This window comes from Chaetodon auriga, chromosome 17, assembly GCF_051107435.1.
Source record: "Chaetodon auriga isolate fChaAug3 chromosome 17, fChaAug3.hap1, whole genome shotgun sequence".
In the NCBI taxonomy this organism is placed as follows: domain Eukaryota; kingdom Metazoa; phylum Chordata; class Actinopteri; order Chaetodontiformes; family Chaetodontidae; genus Chaetodon; species Chaetodon auriga.
In genome coordinates, this window is record NC_135090.1 from 4,421,425 (window position 1) to 4,447,913 (window position 26,489).

The 26,489-nt window shown below is 41.3% G+C and overlaps 1 protein-coding gene across 4 annotated transcripts in view; it reads left to right on the top strand.

Annotated features, from left to right (window-relative positions):
- The window catches only part of ptprua (protein tyrosine phosphatase receptor type Ua), a 178,718-nt gene that overhangs the window by 32,846 nt on the left and 119,383 nt on the right, over positions 1 to 26,489 (top strand). For all 4 annotated transcript variants that reach the window (XM_076754324.1, XM_076754325.1, XM_076754326.1 and 1 more), the window contains exon 2: positions 20,964 to 21,092. In XM_076754324.1, the coding sequence (XP_076610439.1) occupies positions 20,964 to 21,092 (129 nt within the window). The remainder of the gene's footprint in view (positions 1 to 20,963; positions 21,093 to 26,489) is intronic.

A 26,489-nucleotide genomic window follows, 5' to 3' on the forward strand; every position in this document is an offset into this window, starting at 1 on the left:
ATGCAGTCTGTCATACATTCACGCTCCGCTTTCCCTGCGTGTGTGTGTGTGTGTGTGTGTGTGTGTGCATGCTGGCCTGAGGTAGTGTTTATCATCATTGCAGATGATAAATCCACTTGTCTGTTTGTTTTCTTTCACCTCCGGGGTGTTTTGCACCACATATCGACATATATTGACGTATTTGCATAATTTCGATTTCCTCTACATGGGCGACCTCCGTCATGGATCATGTGAACAACCTGGTAAACCTTACATGCAAATCTGCATTTTCTTTACATTAAACATCATAGTCTGAAGTGAATTTCTGTGTGGATTCACATGAGTTCAGTTTAGCCCGGTAGAGGTTTTTTAAATTTTTCTTGTGTTCTGCTTACATGTGCCACTGCCCATTATTTAAAACACATTCAGACATGCCTGCTCGCTCACTGCTTCATGCTTCTCCAATATGAGGTTTCACTGCTTTTCTCTCTTTTCATATCATTTTGAATTTAATATCTTTTGGATTATTGGTTGGAAAAAACAAGACAAATGAAATCATTTCACGGCATTCTGAGAAATTGTGGTGGTCATTTTTCACTATTCTCTCTCAGTTTATAGACCAGACCACGCATCAGTTCATCAGAAAATAATTGCCATGTTACTTGATAATGGAAATAATTGTTACTTGCCTAAGAACGGGCAAACATACAGTCCAACAAATGTGTCGTGTCATTTAGATTAAAGCAGTTCTTTAAAAGAAATCAGAGCTCAAAACCACTTTCCTTGATTAAAAAAAGAACATAAAAACAGTGGGTATGTATTTTGGAGATATACTGTGCTGAAAGATTGTCCTTATTTCCCTTATAATTAGCACCACATTACACTGTTCTTTCTAAAAAAAAAATTTATAAAATGCTGGGGTTAATTAAAAGTCAAAAATGTTGAATTTCTTCTTGACTACATATCTTTCATAATCTCACCGTTGTAATTATTTTTCATATATTTGCTCAATCTTGTACGTTTATCTCACCACAGCCTCATAATGGAATCATATTTTTCTCTCACACTTGAACTTAACTGATTGTTGCTCCAGTGCGCTTCATTCTTCCTGGATACACATCTATTCTATTTCATTCTATGCTTTTTTTTTTTTTTTTTTTTGGTTTTATTCCTTTGATATTTTGTTGCTGCAACAGTTGAATTTCCTGAGGGCGATCATGAAAGTTTCATTTTATCTCATCTCATCCTCCTCTCTTTTTTTTTCCTCAAAGTATCTGCTGCATTCTTTTACTCTCCAAAGGACTGAGCGGCAGTACTGCTGCTGCTTCAGAGCCAGCACCCGCTGTGCTCTCAGATCATCCCATGATGCTGGGTTTCTGCTTGACAAAGCAAGGGTTTGGGCTGGAAGACTCGATGATCCTCAGAGGGAAATTGTTTTAGCGCTAAATAGTAATAGAGTACAGCAAAGCAAAATGAAAGTGTAAGACTGCAGTGCATAAACAAACATATACGATATCAGTAGCAGCACAGCCTCTTAAGACAAACACTGTTTGTACGTCATGAAAAATTCAACATTAAAGAGGCCCTTCGCTGATTTTACACATGATGATAAGCTGAGCTGCCCCTCAGCCTGTGGAAACAGTTGTAAAAAGCTTTCTTTGGCTCTGGGGGAGCTTTGTCAACTCAACTCTGAGAAAATAACCCTGATGTCATAGTGATGTCATCATAGAGATCTGCACTTAGGCTTGAAACTTCAGATTAATTACAACATGGCTGTGCTATGAAGTGGGAGTTTGAGAAATGTGTGTTTACTAGAAATAGAGGCTCTATAAGTCGAGCTATTGAGGAGCATTATGGGAATTCCAACAATTTATTGTAGTACCGTATGAATTGAGTAGAATAATGAGCAGAGACAACGATAAAGTACAATCCAAGATGTGCAAAAACATGCTTTTAAACACTTCCTGTGTCCTCAGTGTAGCCTGACTTAATATTTGAGGCCAAAGCCAACCTTAATAATCAAGAGCATAAAGATTTGATACCATGAGACATAGCACAAACAGAAATCTTTCTGTTTTTCAGATGAAAAATAAATGTCGGCGCTCTCCGGCGGTCAAACCATGTGCTCTAGTGTGCCTTTTCTGTATTGCAGTTTCTTGTGATGTATCAGCTGATGTATGCCGATATCGGCCGAGCGCTTGTCCACAGGGGGTGATAGGCTCTATATCAATTACATGACTCATGTAGACGAGTAAATCCCCACACACACATCCCAGTCAAAACATTTCATTTTGTCTCTGAGGAGCAGAGAGCCGCACTGCAGATCTCATCATATGACATTTCATCCTGAAATGAGAAGTGCAGCGTTTTGAAAAATGGGACGCCCGCTCATTCAAAACGACTGCTGGGATCAGAGTAACACGATTGGGTTATCAGTCAAATCATAATGAATACAGAGGATTTTGGCTTGAATGAGGCCAAGTGAGGAGATACATACGTTAAAAAAAGTCGCCAATATGATGAGAGGAAATCAAGTTAAGTTAATGATTCCCAAGTAACGCTCCGTTTTCTCTGGGCCTACCGGGAAATACCCAATAACGTGTGGAACATCACAGGATGTTTTTCAGGCTCAGATGCATTCATATGTATTTATATTTGCAGCAGGTACAACTTCTTGAATTCTCTCTCTCTCGCTCTCTCTCGCTCTCTCTCTCTGTTGTACTCATTAAATTTGCATTTAATGTCATTTAATAAGAGCCCAGGGAGAAGAACACCTAATGATTGCTACTGAGAACAGTTGACAAAAGACAGATTGTCCTGTTATGAGAAAGAAGATTTATCCCCAGTATGTAAAGAACAGCCGGGGGCTCGTGTTTACCTCACTCTGTGCATTATGTCACTCCTTCTTTTCCAGCAAAATGAAGCTACAAACTATTTTCCACTTGCACAGGGTTAGATGCATGGGCGTAACCATGTATCTTTGCATTCACATCCCCCCCCAAGACTAGAAAATACTGCTCTGTCCCCCCACTATACAGTAAAATATGTTACATTTGTCCTCATGTTATGAATCCTGTCAACAAATCTGGCTCTTGTTTATATTTATTTTCAATTTATTTCTGTTGGGTTAAACAACAGTGTCTGACCACCTCCCACCCGATTGTCCTCAGTAGCATTCACTAGGTGTTCGTACCCTTGCGTTCTTATAAAATAACATGATATGCTAATTTATTGAGTACAACAGAGAGAGATAGAGAACTCAAGAAGTCGTACCTGCTGCAAATATAAATATATATAAATGCACTGGTTGCGCCCGCATCTTAAAAAGAGACAGTAGAGGCAAAAGAGGACCAAGATCAACCAAGACATTGTATTACTCAAACAACACAATATTGTTGGCAGCATGTTGCGCGTCCTATTATTTCAGAGTTTGTCCGACAAGAAAAAAGCAGTTTGGAGATCTTGGCTAGCAGCCAGCATCCATATCTCGTCCTAGTCTGGTCTCTCTTTGCTTCACTTGACCTAACATTGGTGATCCTGGATAAGCGTATCATGAAGCTGGTTTTAACCAGTCTCTGTTAACACTGAGGTTTCCAGCTCCAAGCTGAGGTGGGTTGTTAACCCCCACATTACATCCCACGTGATCCGAACCAAAAATTAACAGATGAGATGAGATTAGATGCAAAGACAAATGCGTACAGTGTAATCGCATCACTAGAAGTATAGTTTAGAATCTAAAAATAATTTCCAAACATTGAAAGTAAGGCTAAGAGTTCGCCCTCAGTCAGATGTGAGAGGTGTGAAGAAAGCCTGATAAAGTAAACACTTCCTTGTTTTCCTTTCGTGTTTATTTGTACAGAATCCAGCTGAACAAAACCGCTTTTTTTTTCCAATCCATTTGCTTCTGAATGAAGCCAAGAAAGCGGCCAGTGGCTTCAGTAAACCTGCTGAGGGTGTTTGGGCTCATTAGCCCCTCAGAGACTTTGTGCTAATGCTCTTTTTCATTACTCTCCAAGATTATCAAAAGCTACTCTCCTCTGAGCGCGCTTGTTTCTCCTCCGCCGTGTCTCGTGTTCACTTACAAATACAAATGGGCCCCACACTTCACAGGGTGGACACACACACACGCACACACACACACACACACACACACACGTTGACTGGCTTGACTTTGGTCTTTTGGTTAACACTCGCTCAGATCAGAAAGCGGCTGAGGCAGAGGAAGAGCTCGGCTGATAAGGCAGATGAAAGCCGTGGAAGAAAAGAGGGAAACGAGGGAATAAACTGCTCTTGAAGGAAAATGTTCAGATCAGTAATGTGCTTCCCCGTGGTGATTAAGAGGACCCAGTGGTGGGAGAAGTGGTGGGAGGCACAGGGGTTAGTGTTTTAGGAGCCAGGATCAAGGCCAGATTGACGGGTCCCCAATTCCCTTTCACCCCAGCTCATTCCCTCAATGGTTCAGCACGCCTGGCTCGCTCTCCCCTCCCCATGATCCGCACTTGCAGACACACTCTGCTACACAGAGAGCCGATGGTCATTATCACCCATGAGCATTCTGCAGGGCTCCTTTCTACCCGTCTCCGTGAACCAGTGTCTGAGTGAAACCATCTGCTCATGCCTCCTCCGACTCAGTATTTCCGCGGGGCTTCTCTGAAGTTGTTCTTACCGAAGGAAAACGAAAATGGGATGATAACCTGTTGCTGCAACACGTTTTTGTCTTTAGATGGTTGAAATGTTGGAGTATGAAGTGGAGGCAGGGGCATCAGGCAGATCCCGTATCGGGCGTATTGTGCATCAGAAATGTGCTGTGATTCACTTTGTGTCATCAGGATTGGGATGAAGCAGCAGGCTTGAGGAGAAACTGTGATATAACCTGACATGTTTAATGAGCCTCTGAGCCATGAACCACAGGTGGGAGAGGTCAAATCAAGAATCTTCAGTGGATCAAGAATCATGAGTCTTTCAAGGGTTGTTTCACCCAAGCTGCAAAGGTTTATTTTGTTACTCACCCTGAGTGGTTTCTGATAGTTTCTTTCTTTTTGTAGTTGTTTTTGTGATATTTTGTGCTTCCACAACAATACAGTGTAGGCAAATGGAATTCCATTTCCTTTCCCCCAAAGCATTGAAACCATGATTGGGACTCTTTCTCAGTAGTTTAATAGAAAATTGTTCACATTGCTCAAATCTTTGCCTCTGGGGGTCCCCCTGTGCTGATAATCCAACATTATCAGCACAGGATAACCACACACTACAACAACCACTCTAGACTTTAATTACTGCGAAGAGGCCGGTGTGTTTGTCCCAGTTGGTAGCACTGCATGAGGCCTGAGAGCCACTCTGATTCCCCGTTAAGAGTGTGTATGTTTAATGGGAGGTCAGCCTGTGTTCTGCTCACCGACACAGACAAACTGAGCTATGGAGGACATATGGGTGATTTGTTGGCCCACATCTTTTATTACACTACCTGCAGAGGGCTAGTTGTTGCCAAGATGCCCACGACCTCATCTTGAAAGACCACAGTGTCTCCACATACGCACAAATACACTTCAGGGGTAGTTCTGATAGAGCGGTGTCGTGCCACTGTGGGGCTGTTTTACAGTTTTCCTGGTCAGTCCTTTCGTCTTAATGTAATTCTAAATGTTTTATTGGAAATATTCCACCTTAAAAAGGTCTTACTGCCAGCTGCTAACTGTTTAACTGTCCTGTGATGGGGCAGTTTTTTTTATCCACGGTAAGAAAAGTAAAATGTCACATTAAATTTGGGCATAAAGATGTTCGAATTTGCAGGTATTAAATGGCTGCTGGCTTATTTTTAGTGCAAAAAAAACACAGTAGGTTGGAAGCCTATCATATAGCGCACTCGCTCACACTTGACCCTGGAACCAGAGAGAAAATATTTTGACTATGTGAACGTGTCCAGATTCCAGATCAGTTCAAGGTCCCACCTTATTTACTTCCGTTCTGAGCTGTTTCTCCCACATTGTTCTACGGATGTATCCTGTGTTAAAAGGCTCCATGCCAAGTGGTGCCAAATGAAGAACAAACTGATGTGTTTGCTCTGTGGCCCAGTCTGGATGCTGCTCCTTGTAAAATATTGGCAGCTGTTTGAGAGTGTGAATGTTAAATGAGGATGGGATCTGGGCTGTCAGGAGGCCCTCAGTGGTCCAGCCAGAGTGATGGATAGAGAGCTTTAAAATATTATCTGAACAGCGGCTTAAGTGTCATAATGGATATTACCACGTCATAAACTTTCATTCCTTGCTTAATGCTCCGAAGACAGACACATAAGCTTCTGCGCATGCCTGCACATGTGCCCATGTGGAAGGGCGCTGCATGCCCATACACATGCTTGCACACACAGACTGCCAAAAACGTGCACACACACTCACACAGGCTCTAGTTAACCTCTACAGAGTCCCAGTTGCTCTCTAACTCAGCCCAGATGGCCATGTGGGCTGTGGGCACTGGCCTCTATATTGGTTACAATTAATATGCAGCACAAATTCCCAGCCCTTGTAATTCTTTACCCTTGCTCTACAGTCTTTAAACTCCTCCCCAGTGACTCGACAGGCCTGCATATCAGATCGGTACTTCTGTATGACCACGGCTAAGTACCTAATTATCAGCTTATACTGCCCCGTGAAGGAGGTTATCATCCGTCGTCGGGCCGGGCAGCGCGGTGTGTTGGGGGGCAGGGCTGACATTGTCGCTGCCGTTGTGGTTTCTGAGGGCCCTTGTGAAGGTGTCAAGGCCGGCCCACTGACCACATGAGTGCAAGTCGAGCAGGCCCCAGGCTGTGGTAATTACAGGCCCTGCCGCAGAGCCTATATCTCAGACACACTCGTCTCGCCTTCTTGCTCTTTTGGTATGATATCTCCTGAGCCGTTGTCTATTCTGGGCTCAGTTGTTACATGTTTGTGCTGCTGTTGCCTGGTGAAGAACTGTAATCTGTGAAGCACCACAAAGTGCTTATGGTGCTGCCTGAAAGGGAACAAGAGCGTCAAAAATATTTGACTAATTTAGCAACAATTGAGTAGCATTTAATATATCTGTGCCTAATTAACACCGAAGTTAATTAGAAATTTTTGCACATAGCAGCAGCAGTGAATATTGGCAAGTTTTTGGAGAATCTTGAGCCCTTAATACTAAGTGATATTGCATCATGAGGTCATTAAACTGCACAGAGCTCTCATGTTAACCAAAATAATGGGACGTGTTGCTTTTTATGAAAAACACCAGAGGGATCAGAGAGCCTTGTGTTTTTATTTTTCTTCCAAACGTGACACAAATAAGAATTTTTTCAATTTCATTCTCTGTGTACTGTGAGGAATTCATTGTGACTGCATGGATTTTTATGGACAAACATCTTGTGTATTGCTGTTGTGTGTTTCTCTTTCCTGCTTTAGCCAAAGCATGAATTGAATATTTCCCCTGAAATGTTTTCATAGTGAATGCAACAGCAGCCTATTTGTAGCCTGGAGCCTATTTTTCTATTAATTTCATGGTGTATTTACATTGAAATTAACTGCTGTGTTCACTGGTTAAAAAAAAAAAAAAAAAAGTTTGCCAGTATATTGCACCATCATTGGTGGACTGGATGAATCCAGTGGCACAAACACCTGAAAAGGATCTTCATGGTGTAGAGGATCATGGTGTAGAGGATGTTGAGAGGTTTTATATGAAGAGGTTTAAAATAGATACATTTCCAGATGCACATGCACAGCTCTGAAGAAGAAACATCTCGTTTTATAAGTGAGTATGTGTGAATACAACAGAGACATGAACCCCTCTCCTCGGACATGTTGAGAGAAATATTTAGATGCTTTTAGACTGAGACACACCGGCACACACTAGCAGATGCTGTATCATATTCTGATGAAATATTGTGTTTTCTGGCAGTTATTACATCAGTCACTACAATCCTGTTAGAGTGGATTTGATGTTTTCCCCTTGTAGAAATTGCATCAGGTCACTGAACGATCAGACCTGTGACAGTGGGGTGTCGTGGTTTTATTTTGGCCAGCCCTGATCCTGCCCTGCCCGTTTGTCTTTCAGGGTTTGCTGTCCTGAAACAAACCAGGGGACAGTTTCATTCTGCACACCTCCTCCTTTCTCTATGGGAAAGTGCTGAGTGGTTAGCGGTCTGACGAAGACAAAGCCTGTTAGATTTTCTGCTCAGCCTGACCTTCCCTGTGCTTTCAAATCTCACAGCCTTGACCGTTGAACCTCTCCTGTTTTTCCCCAGTTATTTGTCAGAGATTCTACCCGACGCTGCAGTTGTGCGAGACGCCTCCTTATATTTCCACCTCAGTGATGTCTCTACATTTTACTCCACTCTTTCTCTAAATTTTCAATTCTGTTCACTCAGGGGTTTTTGCTGGTACAACCTTGCTGTGTGTCACTTTGTTGACTCTTCTCTCCTTGTGCTATTGTTACACTACACTCACCATTATTCCACACTTGTCTCTCATCAGTGTCACAGCGTCTTCTGTTCAGCAATAGTAACATAGTCTTGCTTAAACACTTTACCAGACTAAAAGAAGTACATGTGCTCACACGGCGGCTTGATTGTTTCTCATTTAGCTCAGCAGTTAACAGATGTTGTAGCTTTGTAATAACATGCGGTGTAAGAGTATTCATTCAAGGGGTAAATGGACTCTATTCATTTGCAGTCACTGGCATGAAACTTCCTGCTTTGTGTGGCACCTTTTAAATAAAGAGGAGCATTTCCAGGCTTCTTGAAAAGAATAAGCACTTCATCTTTCTCTCTTTCCTTCACTCTCCCTTCCTTTCTCTTTTTTCTTCGTATAAAACTGGAGTTACTCTAAATAGCCGCATGCAATATTTCCAAGTGTGCTGGAATTAAGCAGCTCACAAAAATCGACTAAAAGATTGAAGAGCAATTATGTCTGCATCTTGGACATTTGGGTAATATATTTTTTTATCATAATAATGGACAGCACTCTCACGGCTAAGCCTCTTAATATAAGTGCTCATTTAAATGTATATGGTGCTGAAGAAGTGCTGCTTATAATGTGATGTAAAGCCTCTTGTTACTGAATACCACTTTGTGCTTCCGTGCCTCAACTGTGCAGCTGAATGGTGTAACCTTGTGCTGCCACTAGAAAGATGCTTGATGCATCCTCAGCACAAGTGGGGTGAAAAATAAAAAAATAAAAGTGAGAGCAGAAGACAGAACGGCTTAGAAAGGGGAAGTAAACGATGCCACCGGAAGGAAAGGATCAAGTGCTCCACGGGGCATCTGAATCAAAGCCCTCTCTTCTCTCCTCTGCAGAGTGAGAGGGGAGGTATGAGCTGTAATTAAGTCGAAGCAAAGACAGTGCAACTCTCTCGGAGGAGCACTGATCTCTTTCAAAAAGGAGCTCTCATCACTGTGGTTACAGTGCCCTGTTATGTGAGTTTAGCATATTGTTTGTGTGTGCAATTGGGAGTGTGTGCGTGCGGATTTTTAAGTGCTGTTGTAACAGCTGCTTTTGGGCCTGTGTATTTTGTTTAACTTCTTGACAGTTGGCTTTCAGAGTGGCGGCGTTTCTGCAGATGCTCAGTGCATTGAGCTTAGCAGCAGAGCCAGGTGGTGCTGCGGAGAAGGCTGAATTCTTTGGGTTGGATGTAATAAGGTGCTCTAATGAAAATCTGAGTTTCAGTACCTGACCAGTAAACTGGACATTGGTGTTGAGGTTCCATATCCAGCTCTACTGTGCATGTCCAGCTTGGCCTCACCTTCAGTGGTTAAAAGTAACTTAAGTACATTTTCTTGACTACTGTACTTAAGTGCCAAGTATGATGCACTGTTATAGACTCAGAGAGCTAACAGTATTTGAAATTGTTAAAATCAGTAGACCTGCAGTGATCAGAGGATTCTCAGAAAATTATTCCAAAGTACTTTGACAATTGATTAATTGCTAAAAGTCAATTTTCAATCAAAAATGCCAGAAGTGTGACTGTTGCAGCTTCCTCAATGAGAAAATATGCTGCTATCCATGCTACTTGGACTGCATAAACCAGGTGGTGTGCTAAAGTGTATTGTCTGGCTGTGTGTCTGTTGGGGCAAGGATGGCAGGGAGGCTGTGCAATCAGATCCCTGTCTCAGTAATGGAGGTCACGGCCCTGCAGCTGCCTGGAGCACCCCAGGGATGAGCTGCAGCAGCGGTGCTGGGGCCTGCTGAGCTCTGGGGACAGAGGAGGGGACGGAGTGTCACCTGAACCTCTGCATCTTATCTCTTAGTATTCTGGTCACGTTTCCTTCTGTAGTTTATTATTTTTGTATATGCTGTATACAAATAAATAATAAAAACTTCTGCATGGCTTACAGAGCGTTCTGTTCTTGTAGCTGACCACCCGCGGTGAGTACCAGGACGGAGCGCATAATATTTTCTGCAGCCAACACGAAGAAGAAAGTTGCCAATAAATAACCATCACTATCAGGCTTGCTGCAGTAGAGTTGTTTCCTCATTTGTGGTTTCAGATGACTGAGTTCAGTCTGCTCGGAGCGATTCTTAGCGTTTATTTTTACCATTTGATTGTATGGAAATCGACATCAAAGCCGCCGGGCGGTTGGTTGTCGTAACATCATGCAATCATGCATGTTGTGTAAATCTATGCACGCCATTACCATGACTGCCTCGAACATCCAGCAGAAAGCAGGCTATTTTTAAAGCCTCTGTAGGTCTTTAGATGTGTTTGATTTCCACTCAAGCCCCACCTTCTGCGCAAATTGTCACATTTTTAGGGACCATTCATTAATATGTAGCTTCTAATTGGTCAGAATTTATGAAGAATTTAAGCGTGGAGACAGTAATAATTTCCAATATGAATACATCACCGCCAAACAGAGATATAAAGCTTTCAGGTAATGCATTTAGGTCAGTCCTGAAATGAATATTCCTCTGTTGCAGCGGACAAAAAAGACTTGACATAACCACTTAAAGTGGCTTTCCACATGAAGGGAAAAGTGTCTCCTCCAGCACTCTTGATTAAATTTTCATATGTAACAGTAGTTGAGTGTATCTGTCATTTTCCTCCCTTTCTCCATCAGTGAGAGGCCTAGTGCTGTAATGCAGGTACTGAAGAAAAACTCTCCATCTTCTTAATTAGTGTGATTTGAGCCTCATCGGACAAGGTCTGTTTTTATTCATCAACCTCTATTCATGCGGCCCTCTCCTCATGACATCTCTAACAATAGCATTAACTGGCTAAGCAGCTCCGGTTTTAGAGCGCAGCTTCAGATTGCGGGAGATGGAGGCCTGTAATTGATGTCTCTATGGGGTGGGGGGGAAAGATTACATGAGAAATGAAAGGAGAGAGCCTGCCCTAATGAAAAGTATCTGCTTTGTCCGTAGTGGGTGCTTTGTGACTCTCTTCTTCTACCTAAATAAACTGCCAGCAGAGAATTTATCCAACATCTCCGCGCTGACAAAGGTTGAAGTATATCTTAGCCAGAACCTTTTCTCTCTGCCGGTATCTACTTTTCCACCTCCTTGCTGGTATATCATGCAGCCACCACTTTAATCTTGTTGTACATGGGCCAGCTTGTCTTTGCTGCAGTTTAAGGTGAGGTTAGACTGATACTTCAGGAACAAAACCATGGAAACACTGACTATTCTTCTTGTCCTAAACAGCCAACTAGTTAAATTTCAAGTACATGAGGTAATCAGTGACCGCTCCTTACCTCTAATAGGAACATCTATAGCAAATTCTTATCCAGATCTCTGGTGTATCTCATTTAGCTGCATATACCAATAATCCTACCAGTCCCTGCATGTAGACCGTGATTACTTTGTGCTATGTGGCAGTAAAAACCTATCCGTTACTTTCTAAAGAAACAGAGAGATGTTAAAAAGTGTTATTGACGTCAGAAAGTACTGGCCTGGGTCAGGACTTTCCTGAGTTGCAGTTAGGGAGTAGAACCATCATGGACCAGTAATGAAACAATTTCACACAACATCATATGCCCTGCGGTGCCTATCTTTCTATCCACTCCCAACTCAAGCAGGAGAAGTGCACCATGCAGTAAGAGGGAAAGTAGATAGATAGATAGATAGATAGATAGATAGATAGATAGATAGATAGATAGATAGATAGATAGATAGATAGATATTCTGACTCATCAGTCTTGTGATTCAGAATATGGTATCTTTGACCAAGACAGTGTGAGAAAGCTGTGAAAGCCTGGGAACAGCTAAAGACAGGAATTAAAGACAGGGGGATGTGCTTGGGAAACATGGATGCAGCTTAGAGGAGACGTACCGCAGTTCATCCTCATTTAATGGAGACTTACGGCCGGGTTTGTCTCAGGTTGGACAGCCATGTAGCCGGTGCCAGACCATTTACTCTACATCTTGTAAAGGTCACAAGAGCACAGCGGTTCAGTCCATCAGTCATAACATGCGTGGATATCTCCAGTCAAATCCCCATATCATGATAAATGATGATAAATGACTGCAGCTGTAGCTCCACCAAGTGCATTTTGATCGATCTCACACACGCAGTGTTTACTCGCTCAGGTTATCACAGTGGGCAGTCTCGATAAAATCAACTGCGTTCTGCCACAGGTGTGTTTTCATTTAGTAAGTCTTAGGTCAGACGTGTGATTGGATTTTATTTGGGTTGTAGACCGATGGGTCAGTCCTGTGGTACACTCATCCAACATCTGGAACCAAAGGTGGTAGGTTCACAAATAAAACTGTACCCACAAAGACAAATATGGATACAGGTTGTCCTTATGCACAACCATTATCATTGTTGTGATAATTGATTAATCTGTCCATTCTTACTTTGATTAATCAATGTTAATCAAATAAAAAGGAAAGGTAAATGTATTATTTCTGGCATTTTATTAAAGAAATATTATCCCTTGACTTCCTGTACAATTCAAACAGCTTGGCAAATATACAGACAAGGTCACTACAATAAGAAAATGAAATTAAATAAATGGACACTGGGAATGCAGCCATGCACCGAGAATTAAAGGGAACTGTAACTAAAATACATTTGTTCAGATATTGTTCATATTTGTTTTGTGAAGAAACAAAGGACTCACTCTAGACTGTCTCTGACCAAAGCCATGAAGTGTCTCCCCGACCTAATTTGAGGTAATTAGCTAAATCTGTCATCTCCAGCAGATTTGTGTCTGTTTGACAAATACACAATTGAAGGCTAATTTACAAGCAGACGTAACAGACAGAAATACGTTCCGTGCCTTTTTCTCTCCTGTTTTTGATCAATCAAGCTTTATCAGGGCATTAGCTTTATCAAATGTTAGCTTTGAAATAGCTTTATCGGGCTTTAGCTTGTTCAAATATTAGCTTTAAAATCAGCTTTATCATTACATTTAGCTTTATGCAATGTTAGCTTTAAGATAGCTTTTGCAGAGGCCTGGCATTGATCCGTCACAAAAACAGAATGTATTTCTGTCCATTATGTTTGTTTTAAATTAGTTATAGCTTTGAATCATGCTTTTCTCACTCTATCATATTTACCACAATGCGCGCCTTGCAGACCAAACTAATCAGTGATGGAATTTGTTGCCCACCACTTTAATCCGTTAAATTGATGAGTTGTTGCGGCCCTACTTACAGCACTCGTATCATCATCAGTTCATCGCAGGTACCTACAAACCATCAGTCATTATCATCAAACATCAGAAAGATAATCAGTTATTTAGTTCATGGTTAAGCATTGCATTTATGCTGTTTTTATATCTAGGTCAGACATGCGAAACACAGAAAAGAGAAAAAATTAAGTAGAGTAATTTCGTGTTTACAGGAGTACCATGAAGGAGCCCCTCATCTATTCAGTCCTTGGGTTTTCCCTTTATTGCAAATGCTTATTTTTTCTAGAGACAGTGACCTTGACTATCCATTACATGAAACACACTGGTCTTGGACACGTGAAGTGAAGGCTCTCATTTGTCTCTATACTGGATGCGTACACTACAACGATCATGCACGAACGGTAACATTGGGTAGTGACCTAATTGGCCAACAAACAGTGTTTTAGTATTTTTTGCTTCCCTCATTTACGTTTTGTCTCTCTGAAAAATCACGTGCATGTATGAAATATGCTCGTCTGAAGTAGCGTGAGGTGCACGTGTTCTCACTGCACTTTCTGTTTTTAGAGATACTCATTAAAGGTGTCCTGTGGACTTTTTGACCACTAGTAGCGCTGTAGAGCACTGTTTAGATGACCTGTGTGAAGACCTGTGTGACCATGCTATTCATGTTGGGCAACAGTTTGGGCCTGTTCCTTCGCAATGTGCCGATAAAGGCAGGGAAAAAGAAGACTGCGAATGATTAAAGGATGTGAAAAAATAAACAGGGTTTTGTTAATGTGGGGAAGACTTGGTTTTTGTGCGCATGCATCATTTATACATCTGACCTTTGGAGTCTGTTCAGTTCTTGTTGGTATGATAATGGTCTCAGTGCAGTTTCTGGTTGGAAAGAATAAAATTCACTGAATATTTTTATGGGATGAAAAAGGTCAAGTTTATAGACTTCCAAATATTGGCTCTCGAGGACTTTGTTCTGAAAACTGCATATTGCTTTCAGTATTGTCAATCAAAAACCTATATTGGCCGAACCCTACAGTCTGCCAGGAGTGTGGTGGTTTTGCTTTAATAAAACTAACATTCTCTACTCTTTTACCTTTTTTCTTCTTCACCCCGCTCCCTCCCTCACACTGTTTCCTGTCCTCTTCTGAAAATGCAGTGGCTTTTATTAATGGTCTATGAGGAAGTGGCGTTCTTCTGCAGGCTCACTATTGATGAGCTGTACAGCTGCGTCCCCCCTCCCCCCTCCCCCCCCATCCCTCGCTCCACTCCCCACCTTCTGTAAGTATACTTGTCAGGTCTGATGCATTGCCTGCACACGCTCAAATGCAAATCACGCAGCAGCGAAGCTTTATCTCAAACCAAACAAGAGAAGCGGCAGAACATCCTGGATCCTCAGTCCCAACAGAGCTCCAGTATCTGAGAGGCTCTGATTAAAGGAGTGCCAGCAGAGCTCTGCTGCTGGTTACACAATATAAGGTGGTTTTGCCTGCGGAATTTGCTTTAATGCAATGGGAAATGAGCTTAACAGATAGAGCTGCCTTATCAGCACAGGGTGAGCTTTTTGGTCAGGTTTCACCCAGTCAACTTTAAGTCAGATTTTTTAGCTAATAAGAGAAGATTAGTGACAAGAAGGGCGCTCCATGTTTGAAGAAGAAAAAAAAAAAAACTGCATTAAAAGTAGTAACTCGCATGCAGTGGTAGTGGGAGTCTTAAACTTAAATTGAAGGGGAAAAACAAGTCCTTGCCTTGAAACATCAGAAAAAAAAGACTAGCAATCAACTTGATCATGAAAGAGGAAGTCCAAGGGTATCTTAATGGTGGTTTCAGTAACATTTACAGTTCATTTTCTTCAAATGAGCAGTGAAAAGCAATCTTTCCGACTGGCAGCCATCCATACTGGCTTGGATTTATATCTATGAGAATCTGTGAGTTGCCACTCTGCCCTGCACTATGTAATCACTGTTATCCTTGTAAGAGTAATTGCAAATGAGTGCCCTTGTTAAATCTGTATATAGATGATTTAAGCTCATCTGAGAGCTGCACTGGATCAGTGTGATCAATAGAAACCCATCTTCATTCTAGACTTCTTTGATTACCTCTTAGTGTTTTATGCTGTATAGCTTCTGCAGACGATGGAACAAAATCTTGTTTTCCATCCTTTTCAATCCTCTTGTTTCACACGATCTGCGATTTGTTTTCATTATCCCCGCCCCTCTTTGGCTTTGCTCTTCCTCTCCTTCTGTTGGAGGGCTCTTCACCCAGCTCACGGTTTCTGTCTCGCCCCTCTAATTTATTTCTCCCTCTCCAGGATAAATGCCCTGTAAGAGGCTTGTGTTTTCCTCCCTCTCCATCACAACATATTTATGATGTGTCTGCTGTGTGGGCTATTAGTCAGGGTCGTGGTATCCACTGAAGAAGCGGACCAGGTTGGACAGTGGTACCTGGGGTCCATCACAACCACTTCAGGCCGGTCTGCACCCTCTCTCATTAATCTCCATCCAGGACCTTTTCTGGCTGCCTCACATCCACTTTGTGCAGCAGAGTTATGCTCTTCCTTCTACTTCCTGACTTTGATAGGGCACAAACACTGCTAATGGGATTCATTTAACTCCCACTATGTACACTGGAAGGTATTAGACTCCTGACGGATTTCAAAAGGCATCTGTAAACGTGTCGGTGCACCTTTACAAAAGTAAAAACATATTTTCTTACTTAAATCTAGTGGTATTTCTGTTTATTTGGCTTTATTTGCTCAGATTTTTTCCACCACAATACAACGATTCGAGCTTGTTACATGTCACAATACAAAAAAATAATTAAAAAAGACAAACATGTTTTTGTAATTTAGATGTATCAGCTCTTTAATTGCTTAAAGCCAAGGCAAATTAGGCATTTTAAGCATTTGTTGAAATCCATTTTCAATGTTTTTTTCCTCAAAGTAATTTTGCCTGCAGTTATTGTAAGGTCAGGTAAAGCTGCTGAGAAAGCTCATACTCAGTATGTTTGCATCATAATGCTGCTCATACTTTAGATTTTTCTTAGCGTCAACAAACTGTGTTACGCAGAGGCATCTGAAAAGTCGTCCTTGGAAACTGGAAAAGGGCAGTTTCAAAAAATACTTGGCAGGTTATTGGATGAGCCATCTGGCTGTCATCTATCACAGGTTAACTTACAACCAGACAGATCAACAAACCATATGATGTAGTAGGACTCTTGCTGAAGCCAGTTGGAGAAGAGCCGTAACATCTTTTCCGTAGAGAGAAGCTTTTAGTGCTGTCCTTTGCTCGTCTAAAAAGGAAGAAATTCTCTGCTATAGCTATAGCAGCATCTATGCTAACGTCAAACCACCCCATGAAAAGAAATATAGATTGATCTACTAACAAGCACTGTGTATGTATCAAAGCCTGATATATCTTGATCCTGTGTACCATAGAGCCTTAATGTTAACCAAAAATGCATCAATCAACCACAAAGTAAGTGAAAAAATACAGAACCCAGATGTTTAGCAACTTATTACGGCTTTTTTAGAAATAGAAATATACATACAGTATGTGACATCTTCCGTAATAAAGAGTGGCATTGGTTGACAATGAGGAGGAAATATTGCTCCATTTAAAAAAAAAAAGAACGTCAGAAAAATTACTAATATTGTTTTCCCCCTCAGAATTGTGACATATCACAGTGAAGCCTCTGAAACAGTATTTAGACCGTCACTGAAAGCTGCATTAATGAGATTCTTAGCAGCTTCTTGCAGTCTTTGCCTGCCGTTAAGTAAAATCCCCCAATACCACACAGAGGATTACTCTGATCAGCAGTCTCATTTAAAATTAGCTATAAGAAAAACATTTTACTGCTTGCTTATGTGGAATCTGATGAAAGACTACCATAGAGTTTGGGTCGGAGCAATGAAGTGACTTGGATGTGAACATTAACGTCTGTTTAGCTGGCTTGTAAGTAGGAAATTACATGTTTGGTGGGTAAAGAACAGAAAAAAAATCTCACCATTACTTACTTACTAAATTCTTCGCCAGGTAGAAGAAAGAGTCGAGAAATTAGGACGAGCCAAATGTAGATAACACCAGACATCTATCGGTATCTAACAACAAGCTCGGGTCTTGTTTGGCAAATTACCTCTCCTACCTTTCAAAGAGGAGGGCTCCTCATTCTTGCACCTTTATTTATTTCTCCCTCTTTGTTCCCTTCCTGAAAAGCTTGTCAGCTGTGACAGTGGCTCACTGAAGTTATCTCGGGCCCTGCCGTCCACGTCTCTAGGTGTTATTGCTGCTCTGCGTGGCGGTGCGTTGCCTGGGGACCGTGCCGAACTGCGCTGCGCTATCGCCTCTGATAAGCAATTAGCATTCTCAAAGCTGCTTTTCCTCACATTCAAGTCATTATTATGTGGAAATTTGAGCAATCTTAGTCCCGTGTTGGCTGCATTCCCTGTTGCTGTGATGAACACAAATAATTCATTCCTGCAGTCGTTACAGCTTTAGCCTGTGTCACATTGACGGATTCATTATAATTTTATTCATTTTTAAGTAAACATCAAAACAGTAAACAACCTCAGCCAACCACGCACACACGTCCTACATGCACATTTGAAGAAATGCACACACACACACACACACATCAGGAAGAATTGAGCAGAACGCACGTGGCTTTTCTAATTACATGGGCTTGCCCTCCTGCTGCCAGAGAAGCTCATTTGGGCACTGAGAGGAACGTGTGCGCTAAAAGCAAAGGAGGCTGGGAAGGATGAGTCTTAATGAGGGGAATCAGTGGAACGTGTCTGGTGACATTTCTTCCTGGAGCTGGAGGGCTCTCGATGAAAGGCAGGCCTTCACCACAGGGCCTGCTCCACCACTCAGCCCTCTCATCCTCATATAAGCGGGCACGGCGCAGCACAACAAGCATCCCTCACACAGGAGGCAATTAAAACTCTGATCTGCTTACACACCCGGAAACACTTGGTTGGCTGCAGGCGGAGGGGAAGAGGGCCGGGGCGGTGGGGACGTTCACTGGTGGTGAGATGATGATATTTGTTTGTCAGCAGGAACGGCGAAAGCGGTGGTCCAGAATTAGCAATCTTAGTAGTTTATTGCAGCATACAATGTTTCTTAAGACTCAAATCTTATACATTAGTAAAGAAAACAGGTGGAGCCTCTAAACAAAACACAAAAGCAACATTTGGGGAGTAGGCCAAACAGGATACTACCAAGTAGAAGCTGGCACTGAGTCAGTGTCGCTCTTTAACTCCAGCAGCACTGCTGCCAAGCCTTAATATGATCTGTTAGTGACGAGGGTCCTGGGACCGTAGACGGCTCTGGGCGTTTGGAATTAAGTTGCAGTTAGTTTGGAGTGAGATGTGCAGTCAGACTGTACAATTGCAAGGACATTGGTGCTAGAAGTATTAAAAGGAAAGCTCAGATTTTACTTATGTAGCCATCAGTTCTATCGATTGTGATGTCACTGTGCTCAGGACAGTAGGTGCTGAGATTGTTGAACATGGTGAATAAATTATAAGAAAATATCAGAGCAACAAGGATTGGATAAACTAGTTCCTATATTACATGACTACAGTTAGTCACCTGGTTGAAAGTGAAATGCGTTGCACGTTATGATTAGATTTTCAGTATTACCTGAAGGATATCTACACACCACTTTCACATTGTGATTCAGTTGTGATTTTGAGAGAAGCTACTGGCAAGAGAGACAGTTGGTAGAAGAGGGTGATTATGAAAGTGGATGGCAGAGAGAGAATAAATGCAATAATTGGTGTAGCATGTTTCTGCACCTCTGATTTGCCCTCTGTGTGATGCTGTAAAATTTTAGAAAAAGCATTACTTTGACCTGTGTTTTTCGTCATTAAGTACAGGTAAGCCTCCCCCCTTTTCCCCTTTTGGTGACATACACAAACTTTTGGTACTCCATCGCCTTGTTTTTTTGTTAAATCTGAGTTATGGGAAAATATTTTATCATGTTCCAAGACAGTGGTTTCCAAACTTTTTAAGTTTGGCGTTTTCGGAATCCAAAAACTTTGAAGGCACTTCTTCATATTGACATAATGAGTCTGAAGAAGTTTGATCAATGAGCAATGCCTGCTTTTTCCTGTATCCTGGTGTAAACTCTCTCCATATTATTTAAATGTTCTGCTTTCTGAATAAATCTCACTAACATGAATCTAGATGTCCTCGCAGCATCAGACCTTGAACTCTTGTTTCTTCATCATTCTCAAATGAGTGTGAGTTTATCGAGCTTTTTCAAAGCAGACTTTATGACTTGTATTTGCAGGAAAATCACAGGTGGAGCTAACAACATTAATGATGCTCTTGCAGCACAGCAATTTGAGTTGCACCTGTGTTTGGCATGTGAAAATGTTTTCTGGCCATGTGTGTCCCCTCTATAATGAGTCTAGGTTCCATCCGGGCGGCCTGCCCGCCAATTCAGGAACTGTTTGATGGTTTCACGCTCTGAGTAGCCTTTTTTTTTTTAGTGGTTGACCAATTACTGTTGATAATTTTCATAATTGATTCACAATTAAATATTTTGTGTTTTGGACTGTTTTTTGAACAAGACAAGCAAATTGAAGGGGGCTCTGGGAAATTGTGATGGGTACTCAGAACTTCATTTTCTGGCATTTTATAGACTGAACAATTCATAGATTAGACAAAATTATCAAAAAGTTTGTTCAAGGAAGAAAATAATCTTTAACTCCATCCCTAAAAGACTTTACTGTGTCTAAACACTGCATTTGGCACACATCTGTGCATGACCACGAACTGGTCCTCCCAAGTCCAGACTATTTATTTCTAGATTTTTTTGAAGTACACCTGTGTTTTCTGACCAATTAAAAAAGAACATAGCATTTTTCCCTTTACTTTGACAACCGAGCTGGTAGCTTTAAAAGCATGTGGTTTGTGTGATAATGGCAAAATAGTGAATGTTACCATTAGAGGCCAGACAGGGTTGGGTCACCTTCACAGGCTAAGAGCCAGGCTGTTGTTGTCCTCCATCAGCTGAAGAATCCCCCTTGCTGCTCTGGCATTGCTGCCCATTATTTCTGGCGATCTGGATGACCTGTGGCTGCTGTGTCATTTTCACAGCACAGGGCTAATTGCACCAAATGGTGGCAGATTTTGAGGGAATGGATGAAATAGGCAGTCCATGCTGACTACCCTGTGCTAACCATTAGCTGTAATTTAGTTTATAGCTGCAAAGATTCTCCAGGAGTTGATGTATTAACACGTATACAGTAAGCCTGTGGTGATGTAACAGAGCAATCATTTGTCTGGCGTCCTTGCATTTCTTCTCCAGTTTCCTCCTGACAGCATGTAACAAAGCTTCAGGTCAACATCTTAATATCTTTCAGTTTTCTAACTTTGTTTCCTAACATGTTACTCTTTCCTCACTGCAGCTGGCTGTACCTTTGATGAGGACTCGGACCCTGGCTTGTGTGAGTACCGACAGGGCCAGGACGACGATTTTGACTGGCAGCTGATCAGGACCTACAATTGGCCACACCCGACCCCGGATCTTCTACGAGGTAGAAACACAGTTCAGGCTTCTGATGGGCCACAACACACCGCCTTGGTTTTCTTGTATCATAAAGTCCAGCTCCAGACTGAGTACACTGTAGAACATCATACAGCAATTGACTAGAAACAGCTAATCTTTTGTCATTAACTCAACATAAATATTTAGGTTTTATTAATTTCAAGTTAATTGACTTGACCTCTGATTGATGTGATTGACTGCGGTGCATAATGCACACCTGCTGCAGTGGAGCAGTCCACTCCAGAACTGCTGTGGACTGCGCACGTGCATGAAAAGCAACAGGTGGAAATGAACATCTGCTCTAAATTGTCTGTTTCAGGCACTTTGAATAAGTATCATAAACACAGTTTTAAAGTGAGTACTGGGCAGATGAAAGCAGCATGATGTGAATGTTTTATGTCTGGAGGAAAACAGCACAACAGCGATGCACACGTGTACAGGGTGGATCCATCATCACACATTATCAGTGAATGTGCTGCTGACTACTTAAGGCCAGGTACGGCAGGTTTATTTGTATAGCACCTTTCAACAACAAAACAACTCAAAGTGCTTTACATAACGCATGAAAGACATTAAGACAAGATATAAAAGGAACACTAGACAATATAAAAAGACATTCAAGTACGATATAAGACAAAGATAAAAACAAGCTGAAATAGTAAAACCAGATATAACTGGAGAGTAATCATTTCAGTGCAGGGCAAAGTATGAATGAATAATCTCAAATGTAATTTAATAAAAGGTCTCTGGCCTAAAAGAACTGAGAGCTGGAGCAGACCTAAGTCCTCTTGTAGTGTGTTTCAAAAACTAGATGTTTCTTCTCCATGTTGAGTTTTGACCCTCGGGACAGTAAGCAGACCTGTCCCTGACCATCTGAGAGGTCTGCATGGTTCACAGTGTAGCAGCACATCAGAAATGCATCGTGGCCTGAAACCATTCAGTGCTTTATAAACCAAGAGAAGTCTTTTAAAATGGCCAGTCACTGTGGCTCCTGGCAAACTCCTAACCATGATGTGTTTAAAGTTCATTAAAAATGCTTCTCTTACTGTGCAGCCACTGCAGTCCTCATGACAGAAGAGAGGAGTTCATAGAAATGTTGATGGACTCTGAGCTGAGACTCAAAGCTGAAAAATGTACTATCACCTTCTATGGATGATTTGTAGTAAAAATCCTTTTTATTTACAGTCAATATTTTCCTAAAAATTAGCCTAGAATTGAATATTGGTAGAAGACAGATCAGTAAAGCTCTATCAGTAAAGGTCCAAATGCTAAATAATAATAAATACAACATAAGTAATACTCTCTTAGCTCTTTTTTCAATGCTTCCACCTACTTCAGTCAGTTTTTTTGTGTTCAAACAAGTTCAACACTGTGAATTCCTGATAGGAGTGTGCACTCTTATCCCTATTTGAATGATTTTGCATCTCACTCCTCTCTGTAACAGCAGCCTTTTTCCCGGCCTTGGAGTGTAGCAGCTGTTAACTCTTTTGCCTTTTAACAAACGAACCATACGTTCTCACACATACTGAGCCCTTAGACTTGTGAGTCATGATTTGAGGAATATGTCCCAATTGAATTGGAAATGTTACCAAGGGAACAAGTGTAGGTAGCGGAACCACCGAGATGCCACTTTTAAGAGAAAGTTTACTTGCATTTAATAAGCCAGTCTGATGGCCAGACAGTCATCAACCCACGGTCTTAGTTTTGCAGTTGGGTCCCTGCAGCAGGTATTTAGGAATATATATATTTTGTAAAAACAAACATGAACCAGAGAAGCTCCAAGTGCCTGAAGATATTTACTGTATAGCCCAGAAATGAAGTTATAAACAACCGCTGTTTGTGTACAAGAGCACATCACAGAATAACCCAACCGTCTACTATAAAGCGGGCTTGCCGCAGCTTTTTATGTGCTGTGCTGTTTTTCAGATGGTTCATTATGAGAGCTCTGTGAATGTTTCGAATAAAATAATGACACATTTAATGAAATGAATTTCCTGCAAAGTGACTGGGACTGTTTGTGCTGAATTCTGTCAATTACCAGAGGAAAACTGCAAGTCCAAACAACACGTCTAAATGAGCTGAAGAGCAATCCAGGCAGGATAATTGCATGGTTTTGAATGGAGATGGTCCAAAGAGAAGGAGCTACTTTATTATCAATGCCAGTGCTGTGAAAGGTACTTTCAAAAGTTAGGTGTTTTTGACAAAGTTTCTAAAGCCTGGTAAAATCATCTAAACCTCTGATATATGGGTGTTTTTTAATGGGAGTGTAGTTCTTGGTCATGGTTTCTCTTTTTCATTTGGACTACATACGGTAGTCCAGAAAATGTGAATTAATTAATCCCATGTTCGAATTTTTATTTTTATTGAAGTGGTGTAACAGTTAACAAAATTACCAGCTTTGCCATTGTGATTGTGCTCAAAGTTAGTTTTTCATCGACAACAATAAGGTAAAGAATACTGAGAACTTTTCAGAACTGTCCATTGGCCCCTGTGAAGATGTAGAAACTTCTATCAAGATTTATTCAGATTCTGTCTCGACCCAGCGGGGACTGTTTGCAGTCCACCTCCCCCTCACCAGTGCGTCTCGGATGTATCTCAAGAGATGCCCTTTTGATCGGACTTTGCCTCCCGACTCACTTTTGATTTATAACTCTGACTGCTGCTAAACAGAGAAGAAACAGACATTTACTTGGCCATGCAGCTGGAGAAGAGAGTGATGGTGACTATTGGATATGTTGCCTCAGGGAGGCTACAAACTTCATCACCTTGTGCCGAGTTATATGGCAAATAAACTGTGCTTTGGGTCTTCGTCTAGATGCACAATACAAAGTTGACTCTATGGTTCTTCAGTGCCGACGGGGATGCATTTGCATTTACTATATCCCCTCCAAATGTGGCGAGAACAATCAAGATACCTATAGTTTGGCAGCTTTCTATTGCAACTTTTATTGTCAGCTGTGTACTTGTGAAAGAATCACCCAAGATGCCTTTTGGTTCAAACAATAAAAAAAGTTCATAGATATGCAGCAGAACCTTAGATTGCTTAGACAATGGAGCCTGATTCTGTGTGTGTCTCAGTCTAAACTCAAAACTGAAGGTGACTCAACCGAATGACGAACAGCTAGTTTTTGTGGCTTTGTTGAAAAGACTTTTTAAAGCTGCACTAATCAATACATTAACAATGGATCTAGTGACTTTGTGTATTCTAAAAATGTCTCTTGCAGTCATCATTTCACAAAGAAATAACCATGTATATTGAGCGAGATGGACAAAAAAGGTCTGCTGGATGAGTAAATCCACAACTGTTTGTTAACTCCATCAACATGACAGCATTAGAAGGTGATAAGGTGTGTTTTCAGCTGCTCCAGAAAATGAAAAATTATGGGTAGATCCATTAAGCTGCTTATTTTCTGAGCTAGCCGATAAGTCGTTTTCTTTGTACAGTGTCACAAAGTAGTTATGTTCCTTATTTTAATTCGACTATCGGATTTTCAGTGTGGTATCATATGTGACAAAGAAAAGCAGCAAATGCACATATGTGAGAAGCTGAAGTCATTGAAAAAAGACTCCAAGCACAGTAATTCATGATCAAAATAATTCATTTTTACACCAACCAACTGATCGTTTCAGCTTTTGGAAGCATCACTATCATGACGGCACAAATGCTTAACATAAGATCACCCTGGTAAAAACATAGAGGAAGCTGAAGAACAATGAATACACATTCACATTGCTGGCCTGCGGTGAAGTCTCTCACTGATGTGCCTTGAAGAAAGTGTGAACACACTTTATTTCCACTCTGGTTAAATGTTAATGGATGGTGAAATGAACTTAGAGCCGGCGCCTGTGTACTCACCAGGTCTCCTCAGTGATTTATGCCAAACAATCTTATTACCTTGTACCCTGTTCCAATCATCACCGTACTGACAGCTTGTTTTCCCACGCTCAGTCTCTTGCTGCTTTCTATTTGAGTTTGTCATGCATCTACACAGGTGGCTTGCTTCCAATCTGCACTGACTTTTTACATATATGTTTATTTAAAGCGGTCTGTTTTAGGAAACGCTGCATACATCTGAGAGGAGACATCCAAGTGATGTGCTGGTTATAGGCTGCTGGCTTGGGTAAATTGTGGCAATTTGAGGAAGGAGCTGACAGATGCGCAGATTTCATAATTCATTCGCAGTTATCAAGTGCTTGTTCCGCTGTTCCAGGCACAGCTCCCCCGAGGCAGGCTGGGTATGTTCAGGAACTCCCTGGGATTGGTGGAGTCTAGCATGGGTCATTGCTGATTACACTTCTTGGTGTCCCTCAGGGGCCGGCAATGCCACAAAGCCGCTTTTCATCTTCTTTTCATCCATTAGAGAAGGTCAATTTCAGCCGGGATGAGCACATGCTCGGGTGACTTGGATGTCTCTCTCAGATGCTGCTGGATAAGAGATGGAGATTTGATACATAGCTGTGTGAGATCTCATCATCAGAGGAACCTGTTGTGAGCCCACTTATGGGGGTCCTACATAAACCATAGCCTGTGTTAAGCGCTACTAGCAAGTACTACATCTACATTTTCCCATTGTTTAGTCAGTGGTCTGTTATTTAGTAGAAAATGGTACAGTGTGTTAATTTATTCCATCAGTCCTGGAAAAATAACACACTGTGAATTACAGTTAAAAGCATCAGTCCTATAGAAAACACTATAATCTCATTCCAACCCTAAGAGGTAAATTTAAGGTTGAATTATTAGAAGCAAAGCTATTCACAGAAACAAAGCTCTTTCTAACCAATCGTATCACAGCCTACCTCTTAATGACAGGCACAGCAGGGTTGTCTGAGTCAGCTGAACACACATTCTGTTTTTTGTTTTTTTTTGGTTTTAAAAGTCAGATTAAGACAGGAGAGGCAAACTGTTTACAGGCTACTTTATAATTCTACTGCACTTTTCACTCCCTTTAATTTGTAGCTATAGATAGCTATTTGTGACTATAGGTCACAAATTGCAAATGAAGATTTTACACACAAAACAAATTATGATCTTAAAAAGATATGTTGACGTGTTACAGATTAAATTACCCAATAGTATATTAAAAAGTTAAAATTAGATTACTAGAGTACTTAACCACTGAACACAAGCAGTAAGACCCACTGGTATAAGCAGCCCCTGTAACGTCAGTACCTTCTTTTTCCAGTATTTATAGAGACCACACTTGCTTTTACTTATTTAACTGGAAAAAATAAACACATAAATAAGTAAAAAACATGGTGCTGATATACATGGGATTGAGATTTTAATGGAAGAATATGATTGATCCAGGAACATTTACGCAAACATAACTAGTATTAGTTACATTTTTGTAATCCTTATATAGATTATTGGTTTGCAGCTCTTATC